Source organism: Triticum aestivum, chromosome 7A (assembly GCF_018294505.1).
Source record: "Triticum aestivum cultivar Chinese Spring chromosome 7A, IWGSC CS RefSeq v2.1, whole genome shotgun sequence".
Taxonomy (NCBI): Eukaryota; Viridiplantae; Streptophyta; class Magnoliopsida; order Poales; family Poaceae; genus Triticum; species Triticum aestivum.
The window spans coordinates 221,500,211-221,512,631 of NC_057812.1; the positions used below are offsets into that span (position 1 = coordinate 221,500,211).

Sequence of the window (12,421 nt, forward strand, 5' to 3'; positions counted from 1 at the left end):
AAATAGGAAGACTTCAAAGTCTTCAACCAACTTGAAATTTGATTATTTTAAGAGAAAAAAAAGTTTCCTGTTTTCACACTGGAACGCGAAAGAAAATTTGTTTGGACTAAAATAGGAAAGACTTTCAAGTCTTCAACCAACCTGAAATTTAGAATGGATTTTTTTAAAGGAAAAAAAATAGTTCCCTGTTTTTCTCGTGTGTGAACGAAAAAAAAAAAGTTCCCAACCACCCATACGTACTCTACACAGAAAAAAAATCTCTCACGTGTCCTGGCCTTATCGGGTCCACCCCAGGCCCGCCAAGCCACCGCGCCGCAGCACGACTCCTCCCCCTCCCCTCCCTCCCCATCCCCTCGGGCTGAACGCCTCTCGCCGCCGGCGATCGGAGCAGCGCCAGCGCCCCCTTCCGGCGCCGGCAAGGGCCTTCTGCGGACATGGGGACGCGCCACCTCATCACCGGCCAGAACAACTGCGCCCCGGACGGGGCATCCTCCTCCAACCCATTCGGCGCCCTCGCCAACACCCTCCTCGGCCAGTCCAGCAAAGCGGAGGTAAACCCTAAGTCCGTCGCCCCGTCTGTCAAGACTCTCGAGCTTAAGGGCTCGCCATCTGCATCTGCGGTGGCCTGGATCAATCGGCGCCCTCTAGGTTTTTTGTGCTCATATGCTACTTCTGTTGCGCGAAGCTAGTGCTGCATCCCGTGCGGTCTTGATGCGCTGAAGAATATATTGTTGATTCGTGGGTTGTGCTGTCCCATGTCTCTGATTGTTTGATGTATTGGTTTAGTCTGTGACTAGACGGGCCAGAGCTATTACTGGTTCAAGGTTCCGTATCTGTTCCCTTTTACCTTACTCTGGAACCATGCTCTAAAGTGCTGGGCGAGATACTTGAGTCAGTGCTTTATAAATTGTAAGCTACCAAGTTCGCTATATTATCGGCAGGCTTCTCTATTTATATGCTGTTATCTTGCTAAAAAAAGAGTAAAGGGTTAAAAGAGCTTATCGTGCTAGGATTCTAACCTTTAGCACACTCATTTCACCAAATTAAGTTCAATTACTCTGTTAATTAACTTATCTGAGAATCTCTGATTGGCCTTATTCTGAACATATCAGTCATGAGGTATATGTGAAGACATATTTTTTTTTGTCTCCTACCAGTTTCCATGTTCCTTTATAAGGATTTGTGTGGACTAAATTGGAAATATGGGATGCTTAACATCGAAATGCATTGAAAAATTGTAGCTGAAGTCCAAGAAAATATTGGCTATAACATTTTCTTTTGTGCAGTCACTAAAGGGACTTCCTGGAGCCTCAGTTAATGTTCCAACTACGTCTGATTATAGCACAGCTCCACTGTCTACTGTCCCTGGCTCTGAGAATGAGTTCAAGCAAGATCAACGACCATTTGCACGGGTAATGGTGATTCTCCAAAACTGTCTTTCTGTGTCCCGTTTGGCCACTCCTAACTGTTGTTGAACACTTGCAGGGTGCCGACTTCATGCGTGGGGGTCCTGCTAATGATTGGGTTGAATCTTTTCGCCCTCCGGGGCATTCTACATTTGGAGGGCCAGAAACAAACTTTGCAGAGTTTGAGCAAATTTATAACAATGCAGGCCCTACCTTCGGACCGGCCTTGGATGGTAGATTTCTGTGTCTTAGAATTTCTGTGTACTGTGAATGCTTGTCTATTTACCTCGCATTGCAATGACTCCTAATTTCTGTTCCAGGTCCGCCACAAAGGGTCTTATCTGGTGTTCTGCATTCTTTTCTTTCAAGTGGCCGAGCTGGTGTGCCATTTCAACCTGTCCCAGTACCAGCTCTTGGTTTGTCCGAAGCCGACAAACAATGTATACGTGATCGCAGCTGCATAATGGCACGCCATATTTTGGCCGATCAACCTGAAGAATATATACAAGCACAGGTTAAGTTTTCTAACATTTGTGACTGGAATTGCCATTGACCATACAACTTTGCTCACAACACTTATTTATGTCCTTTTTCCATTAGCTTAGCTCAGTAGTTTCCTGTTGACTTGCTTGACGTTCTAAGTTCCATGTGCTGCTTATGTTTCGTTGATGAATGTTTACTAGAAGAACATTCATGAATGTAACACTTTTATCCGTATATCAGGTGAATACACTGCTGCATTCTCTTGATATTGACAATAGTCATCGAATGAAAAATCCCCTGCATGGGCCGTACCCAGAGATGGAGGAGTACTGGAATCAGTCCCAAAGTGCTTTGAGATCTGGCCCAATGCACAATGCTGCAAATAATTGGATTAGTGAGTTCGGCAAGCAAAACAATAACCCTGAGGGTTGGATCACTGAGTTTGGCAAGCAGAATAATAACCCTGAGGGTTGGGCGCACTCTTTTGAGCAGCAATATGGTCCCAATGGATGGGCCTCTGAGTTTGAACAGGTCAGAGCCTTCTAAAAGCCTGTTTGACATTTTCACAACCATCAATTGCGAAGCATGTTTTTTCATTGTTTATACTTACCATATGAGCAGACAACACATCCTAGAGCCAAGTTCAGCCATGCTGAAGATACTGTTTAGCTTCTAGGCCAGTATAACTATGTTGCAATTGGTACCGTTTTATCTGGATAATCTGATTGCCCAATAAATGATGATATCTGGCTATCTGTGTATCCAAATGCAATTCTGGATTTTATTTGTATCTGCACCATGCGCTGCAGTATTCTTGAGTTTGTTCTGTTTCTACTGGAATTTTCTCGTAAACATTAGAAAATTATGTTTTCCATTTTCATGAGTAATACCAATATCCAACAGGAAACACAATCCAATAAGAAAGTTTGTTTGAGAAGGATATGTGTGTTTGGTTTAGTATGCCATTACCCAGTTGTAATCTGATAGTTTCCCTACCCTATCCATTGAGCGAGATATTATGGTATCTATGAGTAACTGTATGCTGTATTTAGAAATATAGCTTAAGATATTCTTTGTATATGTATGTGTGTGTATTTTAGACAGTCTTATGTAAACATAGAATTCTTACTTTTACTAAATGTAGTTATTCTAGAACATGAGGTGATAAAGGATCACATCCTTTCAATATCTCTCTTAAATATTAACTAGTTTTAGTTGGCTTATAAAGTAAAAAAAATAAAGCCTTGTAATTTGTATGGAAATCTGCATACTCGTCATAATTTAGTTTCCTTCTGCACGAGCATGTTCATTTGTGGGATACATGGCTTAAATTATGCTATGTACTTTATGTTGTCTCAGCATCAGTCTCAGATGGCCATGGGTCAGATGGGAGGAGCGAACATGGCGAATCTCGCAGCTATGCAGCAATCCCGTATGCTTGCAGAAACATTATCAAGTAACAATGACCCAAAGTTCCAGGTATTTATGATGGCCTGGTTGTACATGTAACTCTATTTTGCTTGCACATTGTTTTTACCCACTACAGTGAAAATTTGCTTGAACAACAATTCATCATAATTTACTTTTCTTCATAAGGAAATATCCTACTCATGTTATCTCTGTGATTGATGTGATTGCATTTGCATCTTGATATGTTAGGCTAAACCTTAATGTTCTAGATTAGGTCTAACAGGCCTAAAGTATCTCAATGAATCCTCCAAAAGTCAGATCAAACCTCCTAAATAGGATCTTGCTTTCCAAACTGATAGAGAAGAACCTCTATTGGATATGCAGAAATGAACTACATATTGTGGATGAGTGCTGTATTGTTTCTTCTTATTGGCGTACGACACACTATTGATATATCGTGTTATACCACACACGTGTCCAATGTTTCTGTTTATGTCAAAAACACTATTTTTCAGTGGCAGTTGGGGTGATATGAAATCCTATTTATTTATTATATATGTTCTGCCAGATATTCTACGGATACCGCCTATTACACTTCATGGTTCAAACACTAATTTTGTGGATGTTGGATCATGAGGACTCTTTCTTAAGCCTGTATCTTTCACCAGTAATAATATTGTTTATTTACATTAAGTTAATCAACTGTATTGCTTGCAACCTTATATTATACTCCGTAAAGGAATATAAGAGCGTTTAGATCATCTCTTTTATTTCTTTACGGAGGGAGTACTATATATAGGATCATCATTATGATCGTCCTGTCTTAAGCACCTGATGACACTTTCTTTTTCCTTTTTGGAAGAATTCTAAATTCTTCCAGTTTGTTTCAAAGATGAGCCGTGGTGAACTTATTATAGAAGATAACCAAGTAAAACAAGGTTCAGCATCCCAATCCAATGGCTGGGCTGATGAATTTCAAACACAGCATAATGCTAATGCAAATTCTTGGGCAGATCAGTTTGTGCATGAAGAGGTAATACCAGAGAGCTGGATGCATTTAAATGATTGTATGGTGTGCTAAACGGGGTTTAGTTTTCACCTGAGAGCTGGATGTGTGTAAATTAATGCATTCCGTGGTCAAACGGGGTTCTAGTTTTTCCAGGCAATGTAAAAAATGGAACAGTGGTGTAATAATGGTATCATCATTTAGCAACACTAGATGATGCCCCAAGCGTTGCTACAGGAATCTTGTTAGATTATGCATAAATAGTTGCTTAAAAAACATATAAAACTAATGGAAAGCAAATGTAAGCTTAAAAAGGTGAAAAACATGAAGCATATAAAAAGAGAATAAAAAATGAATTCCAGTTAACAGAATATCATTTCTAACAAAAAATGTGAAGGATGAAATACGTCGGTATGCTGCAATCGCCCAAAACATATACTGTCAATATAAAATCCAATGAAAAATAACTTATAACTAACATGCACAAATTGATGATGTGGCAGCCCTGCATGCATAGAGTAATGCGAAAAACATGTAATTTATGACTTGCATGGCTGGACTTGCTCATGTGGCATGCTTGCATGTGTAGGAAAAATAGGTAGTGGGTTGTAGCTATTTAGGAATAGTACATTGATGTCCCTTCTTTTACACTTACATCTGCTGGGCACTGATAATTTTGCCTCACTAATACTTGCTCTACAGCTTTCACAAGGGGCCGATAATTGGGTTAGTGAGTTCTCTAGTGAACAGAATCAGAGTGGGCTCAAAGAGAAGTGGGTCGATGAGTTCTCCAAATTGAATATGGATGATTGGGCAGAGGAGTTCAGTGGAGGAGCTTTTGGTGAGAGCTCTGCTGATCCATGGGCAGATGAGTAAGTACAAGTCTCTTGTTTCTGTGTCTTTTTGCTAATAGTATTAAGGTTGAGCCAACCTCTGTTGCTTCTTTCTTGATATGTTATCTGACCAATTTCTGTGTCAGATTACTAAAAGAACCTAGAGCTTGGTTAATATTCATTGAGAAGTCATTTGTTTTTACCATTGGTTGGTTATGTTCTGTTTTACAGAAGCCCCTTACGCATAGCAATTGCAGCTTACCATTAACTACTATTGTACATTGTTTGTAGGTTTCAAAACCAACTGTCAGCTTCCAAAAGTTCTGGCGCTTCTCGAGGGGTTTATGTTTTTTCCGAGATGAACCCATATGTTGGTCACCCTAATCCAATGCAGGAAGGGCAGGAGCTCTTTCGGAAGGGCCTCTTAAGTGAAGCTGCTCTTGCTCTGGAGGCTGAAGTTTTAAAGAACCCTGATAATGCTGAAGGTTGGAGGTTGCTTGGAGTAACACATGCTGAAAATGATGATGACCAGCAGGTAATTGTGCCTCTCTCGTTAATTTTAGATGCTGTGATGTTCTGATGTTCATATGGCGAGTTAGGGATGAAAAATGGAGCGGAAACAGCCGGAATTGAGGGATGTCACATTTGTTTTCATATTTTTTTTAGTGGGAGCAGAAACAAATACAGATACCCTGGGCAGGAGGTATGGAGGGAATACGGCACATTCGCTGGAGCAAAAAGAACCCTTGAACTATCCAGGCGTGGCGCGTAGGCGTCAGAGATGTTTACCGGCGTAGAAGGGTGGAAAGTGGTGGTGAAAATTTTGAAATATCCGATATCCATATTCGAGAAAACCCTATATTGCAAGTCAACATTGGCATCCAAACTAAAATGAAAATGGATGTGGAAAATATCTGGATTCTTTTTACAAATACAAATGTTGTATGGGATTTTGAAACAAATGTGGATATGGAACTGGATATATCCGTATCCAAAAAAAAACATGTTAGCCAATTTAAGCAATTCTAGCCCTATATGCTAAGTACTCCCTCCGTTTCTTTTTAGTCTGCATATAAAATTTGTCTAAATTCAAACTTTGTAAAGTTTGACCAACTATATAAGAAAAAATATCAATATTCACAATATGAAATCAATATCATTAGATGCATCATGAAATTAATTTTCATACTATAGAACTTTTGTATTGTAAATGTTGATAACTTGATATTTTTAAGATAAATTTGGTCAAACTTTACGTAGTTTGACTTCAAACGAATTTTATACGCAGAGTAAAAAGAAACGGAGGGAGTATCCAACATAAGAGCATCTCCAATAGGTGCCCTAAAATAGTGCAGGATCACTTTTTACATCACGAGGGGCCAAAAACGCTGATCCAATAGGTGCCATATATGTGCAAAAAGTTTTACACCAAGTGTTGCAAATTTTGCAACACCAGGGGGACCACTCGGGACCACACAATTTTGGTGTTGTAAAAAAGCACTGGGAAGGAGGTTTTTGGTGTTGTAAAAAACACTTTTAGGTGTTGCAAACTTTGCTCGCCTTATTATAGGGCACCTATTGGAGATACTCTAAAAGCCTAAAAAGTCGTCGAATCTTACTTACTTTTTGTATGATCCAACTTAGAAACTATTATGCATTATAGTAGTATGTATTAGGTTTCACGCACCAACCAGTTGCTCCAAAAATCCAAACTGATGGAGAAGGTTGGGCATTCCACATATACCAACACCCCCACTCGTGAGCAGTCTTTATCAGTCTTGCTGCGTGCCTCAAACGTGGAAGGGAGCGAGCAGCAATTGTAGAAAACAATCGCACTAGCCAGGACTCGAACTCGAGACCTCTGTCTCTGATAGCATACCATGCTTCATGCACCAACCAGTTTCTCCAAAAGTCGAACTGATGGAGAAGGTTGGGCATTCCCCATATACTTCAACAGTGTTTCTCCGTCTACTGGTCTCTCATTGATTTATTGTATGGTGCGAGTTGATTATCTTAGGTCATATAATTGTTGACTTATTTCTTAATATATGTCACTAAATTATAAGATATTTGTATCGGTTCTGAATTGAGAAAACACCCTATCCATATCCATATTCGAGTAACATCCGCACCGTACTCATATTCAACATTCATATTTGTTTTTGAAATATGAAAACGAAGTGGGAAGGGTACTATCCGATCCGTTTCCACCCCTATTGGCATAGGGCATCGACGTCAACCGAGGAGGGCAGTGGCCCCGCGACAGATGATGGTGGTGGAGGCGCTCTGGTTGCCATGGCACCGCAGCAAAGATGGATGGGTGGCAGCGTGTGGGCTCGGGATGATTGGATGGCGCCACGGCGGCGTGTTCGCCTGCTCTGTCCTTTGTCAATTAGGGACAGGGGATTAGGTTAAGGTTGTATTTGCATTCCGGTTGGCCCACACATTGCATGTGTGCTGTTCACTGTTGCCTGCTGGATTATTGGGCCACACACAGCCATGGTAATAACGGAAATTTCCGTATTTATGGAAACAGATATTTCGTTTTCGTGGCTGTTCCGCCGATAAATGTTGTACCGTTTTTGTTTCCCTTTCTGCCTAAGAAATTCCGTTGTGCAAGATTTCCATTTTCACATTTTTTTACCGTTTCCTTTTTTCTGTGGACCAGACACAAAGATTCCGCTCCGTTTTCATCCCTATACCAAGTATTATAATACTCCTTCCAGAATGGTTCACATCATTAGTCACGAGAATTAGCATATTGCTTTGGCCTTTCAGACTAGATAAAACAATATTCCTTGAAAATGATCTAAACTCGGTCATGAACAAACATGATGCATCCAATACATCCATACTGGACTACCATAGTGACAATAATCCGTTCAACATATGCCAAACATGTACTCTAATGTAGTTTACCTCACAAGAATTAGATATTCATATATACAAAATAAATAAAAAGTGTTAGTTCTAAGAATCTTGGGATCTATGGGATGGGCTCCATGCTTCTTTGCTAAAAGAGTCTGCTGTTATTAATTTATTTCCTTGCTTTCAGGCCATAGCTGCAATGCTGCGTGCCCAGGAGGCCAATCCTACCAACTTGGAAGTTCTTCTTGCTCTTGGTGTCAGTCACACAAACGGTGAGTGTTATTTATGCGAGCATTTCAGTGACCTGCTTAATCTGCTGGAGTTGCTCTTATAAGAAATGAAGTGGTAGAAGGTTGGATTGGAAGTTAACAGGTATCTGCATTGTGCAAGCTAGTTTCAATTGTAAAAACTAAGCCATCCTCCAGGTTTTTCAATTTTCATTTACAGTTGGAAAAACTTCCCAATGCTCCAAGCCTCCTCCTCCCCAGTGTGTAATAAACTAATAATGCTGCAATAGTTGTGCTCATAACATGTTCTAATATATTTTGAAATTCTGTTAAAGTAGGAAATTTGTCGAAATAGGCCGACTTTCGGTTTTTATACTTAAATATTTGTGTATACCATCATGACTCATGAGAGGATCTATTTATCTGATATGATTACTGCAGAGTTGGAACAGGGAGAAGCATTAAGATATCTTTCGAGATGGCTTCAGAATCATCCAAAGTATGGAGCTCTTGCCGCTCCCCACCAAACTGATTCACCATATGGTCCAGATGTAAGTGAGGGATATGTAATTCATAATGATGGTGTATCAAACGAACAATTTTAACTTGTTAAACCTTTCCATCTCCAGCTTCCAAATGGTATTCTGTATAACTGTCTCAGTTTATTGTACCTTTCTGTGAGATATTATTAACTGTAATCATGTGTCTGTACAATCTGTTCTCTGATCTTACTAAAAGTAATTAGTTTAGGATACTAAACAACCTACCTCTCACCAGGTTGTTAGATTGTTTAATGAAGCTGCTCAGATGTCGCCTGAGGATGCTGATGTCCACATAGTTCTGGGTGTCTTGTACAACTTATCAAGAGAATATGATAAAGCTATAGCTTCATTTAAGACGGCACTACAGCTGAAACCACAAGACTATTCTCTCTGGAACAAGCTCGGTGCGACCCAAGCAAACAGCATCCAGAGCGCTGATGCCGTACTGGCATACCAGCAGGTAATTATTTTTTGAACGTGCTTGGACTTCAACTTTGGTGAAAGCTTCGTTCTGTTTTTAAGTGTATTTATATGCTTGGTTCAAGAAGTATAGCACTTTGTCTTTATCACAGACTCTGGCTATTCCTTTTTAAGGAATGCTCTGGCAGTTGTATTTCCAGTGCAAACTGCAAAAGCTAGCAGTATAAATACACTTATTGTCTGACAAAAATAGGTTAAAAATAAAGCGTTTCTATACATGTTGGAGCTAAAAAAAACTGAAATGATCAACTAGTGGACTGATTGGCGTATGGAAAGTAATGTCGCATATCACAAACATTGGGATTGGGGCAGCTAAATCCCTCTCTGTGGAATGTGGATAAGTTTCTGTGTGATTGACACCAAGATTGTGTTTGCTGCTGCATGTACATCCCAAGTGCTTCTTGCATCACAGTATATCAGATGAGATATAATCAAATTATTTGTGATGCAGTGTAATCCCATTGATTTGGTGTCCAATCCTACAAATACATGTTTATTTGCATCCTTCACTTATTTTTTTTAGTATAAACTATAAAGTGGATGACTGATGAAAACCATCTTAGTGTGCATTTCAGAAAATACGGGTATACTAAAGAGTACCCCAGGTCGTTGGCTTATTACTTTGGATGTTGATTGTGGTATGCTAAAAAGTGCTTGGAAGTAACCCCAAATGTTGCTTGTTATTTCAGGCTCTAGATTTGAAGCCCAACTACGTCCGTGCGTGGGCTAATATGGGAATTAGCTATGCCAACCAGGTAATTCTTGTGTAGCACAATGATCACTCGATCATGTTGTTGACTGTATAATTGCATTTTTCGCAAATACCCTGTGATGCGAGATAAGAAACCTTATATTGAGTTATAACATAACTCCACTGGCCCACTAACATGCTTGTCATCATTACATAAGTGAGTTTATGTTCTTTCACTTTTAGTATTGAAATGGTTGTCTTGTTATCATGCTCTCTCAATACTATAAAAATTCTGGGCACTTTTTGTACAATGAATGTCGCCTAATGAATAATGTGATTAAGCGTCATTTACCGGCCTTGTCGTGCGGGGATGGCGGATCCGGTCTTTGACGGACCCTGATGTAGAGCCACAACCGGGAACCATGGTGGTTCGCGGCCTCGGGCGGCGCACCTCCGTTCCTTGTCGGCATGGTGCTCGACAGGATGTGGTGGTTGTGCTGCGTCTGGTGGCTCTGCTCTCGGTCGTCAATGGATCTGGCAGCTGGCGCTGGTGATTGGCCGTTGGTGGTCTCTGCGAGGTGCTGCGGCGGCGATGGCGACGTTGGCGGGTGGGTTCGTTGGTGGTGGTGGTGGTGCTTGGTGGACTTGCCGACGCGGATGCGGGTTGGGTGTGTTGGGAGCTTCGGTGAAGACCCTGTCTTGGCCTTGGGCATGTGACCGGTGATGGCGGCGGCTGCGGACGTCGTAGACCTTCTTGAAGGCACCGCTGCTGTGCTGCCACACCCCTACCGCATGGATCCGGCTTCAGGGAAAACCCTAGATCCTGTGTGATCGGACGTTGTCGACGCCTTGGCGTCCTTTCCCCTTTCGAGGGCTTCGTCTTTGGAGCCGAGCATCGGCAAGTGGGACCAGTGGAAGGTGTCGGTGTCGGCGTCGAGGCTTCTGTGGCAACGATAGCGGAGGCGTACGAAGTCAGAGGCATGGCAATGGTTGAGGTAGTCGGCTCTTCTCCGCCGTGTTCGTGGGATTACCTCGGGTTGCCTTATTGCGGTGAAGTCGGAGCTGCGGTGGCGGGGCCGTGTGGCGACGATGGCAGGCAGCAGATGGTCTGTTCGGTTCGGTGGTCTTTCAGGGTGCCAACCTTGCATTGTTCTCCTTCGGAGCTTTCCATCAGAGTCGGAGCTGTCCTGCCCTTGATGCAGGTGGCTGAGTTTGACATAGGTCTTTTTGTGTTCCACATGGCCTCTATGGTGAGGGTTCGGTTGATGTTCATCTTCGGCGAAGTCGGGGTCGCTTGCTCGGAGATTAGGAAGGGCAATGACGCCTGTTGGGGAGAAGTGATGACGAGGATGCCAGAGTGTATCTTGATGAGGCCTTCTTTGTTGAGGCGTGTGTGGGGTAGCATGTGTGCCGCTCGGCGGTTTGTGATGATTTTAGCCTGGTTTTCCATTAATTAACTGGGCAACTCTCTTCTGCTTATTTAATGGATGGGGCAAATCTTTTGCCTCCGTTTTGATTTTTTTTTACTAACGATGAACACTGAAATCTATCTTTATCCAATGGTGTGACAACTCAGCACAGGAATTCATTGTGATAATAGATAACAGTTTTTCACATATAACCCCTGTTGCATGGTTGTTTTCTAAGCTGCTCTCTATGCAGGGTCTGTACGAGGATTCCATTCGGTACTATGTAAGGGCGGTTTCCATGAATCCAAAAGCAGACAATGCCTGGCAGTACTTGAGAATTTCACTTGGGTATGTCCGATTTGCTTCCTTTTATCTACATGTGAACATGAATTTTTTTTATGATGATTTTACCTTACTAATACCTTTTCCCCTTTCCAACCAGTAATGCTTCACGCAGTGATATGATTGCTGCATGTGATTCCCGCAACCTTGATGTCCTTCAGAAAGAGTTTCCCCTCTGAGTCCAAACATTCTAGACATTAGGAGGTCTCCACCATGAAAGGGTAGAAGGAAACTAGCAAAATGGGATGGTTTCCGTGGCTGCATATTCTGGAATGAGAAGGAGAAACAAGCACAAATTGGCGGTCATTGTGTTACTGTATTTTTCTGTTTACTGTAAGCTAATTGATCTCTGTTTGCTGAGATGTCGAATGTATAGAAAGCCAGATTATCAGCCAATTTGTAGATGTAAAATCCCATGGTGGAAACAGTGGTTGCAACCGAGGGATAGAACATGTAATTCTGTATACAAGGAGGTACAAATGAATAAAAAGGCGGTCGTTGAATGGAACATGTTTTTCAGTTCTTGTGCCGCACAATAAGATAATGGTTATTGCAGTTTCCGTGTATTTCCTCCGTCCCAAAATTCTTGTCTTAGATTTGTCGAGGGAGTACTTCAGTGCTGTGCTGAGCAAACCAGTGTGAAACCAGTGTCCAATCTAAGGAAGGTACGTACTGTCTGTATATGATTTTTTTTCAGAGCACTGCTATGGAGACGACACTGCGG

General features: G+C 41.6%; 1 protein-coding gene across 2 annotated transcripts; it reads left to right on the forward strand.

Annotated features, from left to right (window-relative positions):
• The first annotated feature begins 284 nt into the window (after positions 1-284).
• Positions 285-12,207, forward strand: LOC123150994 (peroxisome biogenesis protein 5). Of its 2 annotated transcripts, XM_044570790.1 has the most exons (15): positions 285-551; positions 1,287-1,412; positions 1,486-1,639; positions 1,727-1,920; positions 2,130-2,420; positions 3,249-3,368; positions 4,162-4,332; positions 5,008-5,177; positions 5,430-5,673; positions 8,194-8,278; positions 8,675-8,784; positions 9,011-9,235; positions 9,945-10,010; positions 11,609-11,703; positions 11,798-12,207. In XM_044570790.1, exons 1-15 carry the CDS (start codon positions 435-437, stop codon positions 11,874-11,876), a joined length of 2,247 nt encoding a protein of 748 aa, XP_044426725.1. In that variant the 5' UTR covers positions 285-434; the 3' UTR covers positions 11,877-12,207. The 2 variants fall into 2 exon arrangements, with proteins under 2 accessions (XP_044426725.1, XP_044426726.1); XM_044570791.1 differs by lacking the exon at positions 4,162-4,332.
• The last annotated feature ends 214 nt before the right edge of the window (positions 12,208-12,421 follow it).

Coding starts and splice junctions, on each gene's coding strand:
- LOC123150994 (XM_044570790.1), top strand. CDS start 435: ATGGGGACGCGCCACCTCATCACCGGCCAGAACAACTGCGCCCCGGAC. Junction 552..1,286: donor GCCAGTCCAGCAAAGCGGAG/GTAAACCCTAAG, acceptor TCTTTTGTGCAG/TCACTAAAGGGACTTCCTGG. Junction 5,178..5,429: donor GCTGATCCATGGGCAGATGA/GTAAGTACAAGT, acceptor CATTGTTTGTAG/GTTTCAAAACCAACTGTCAG.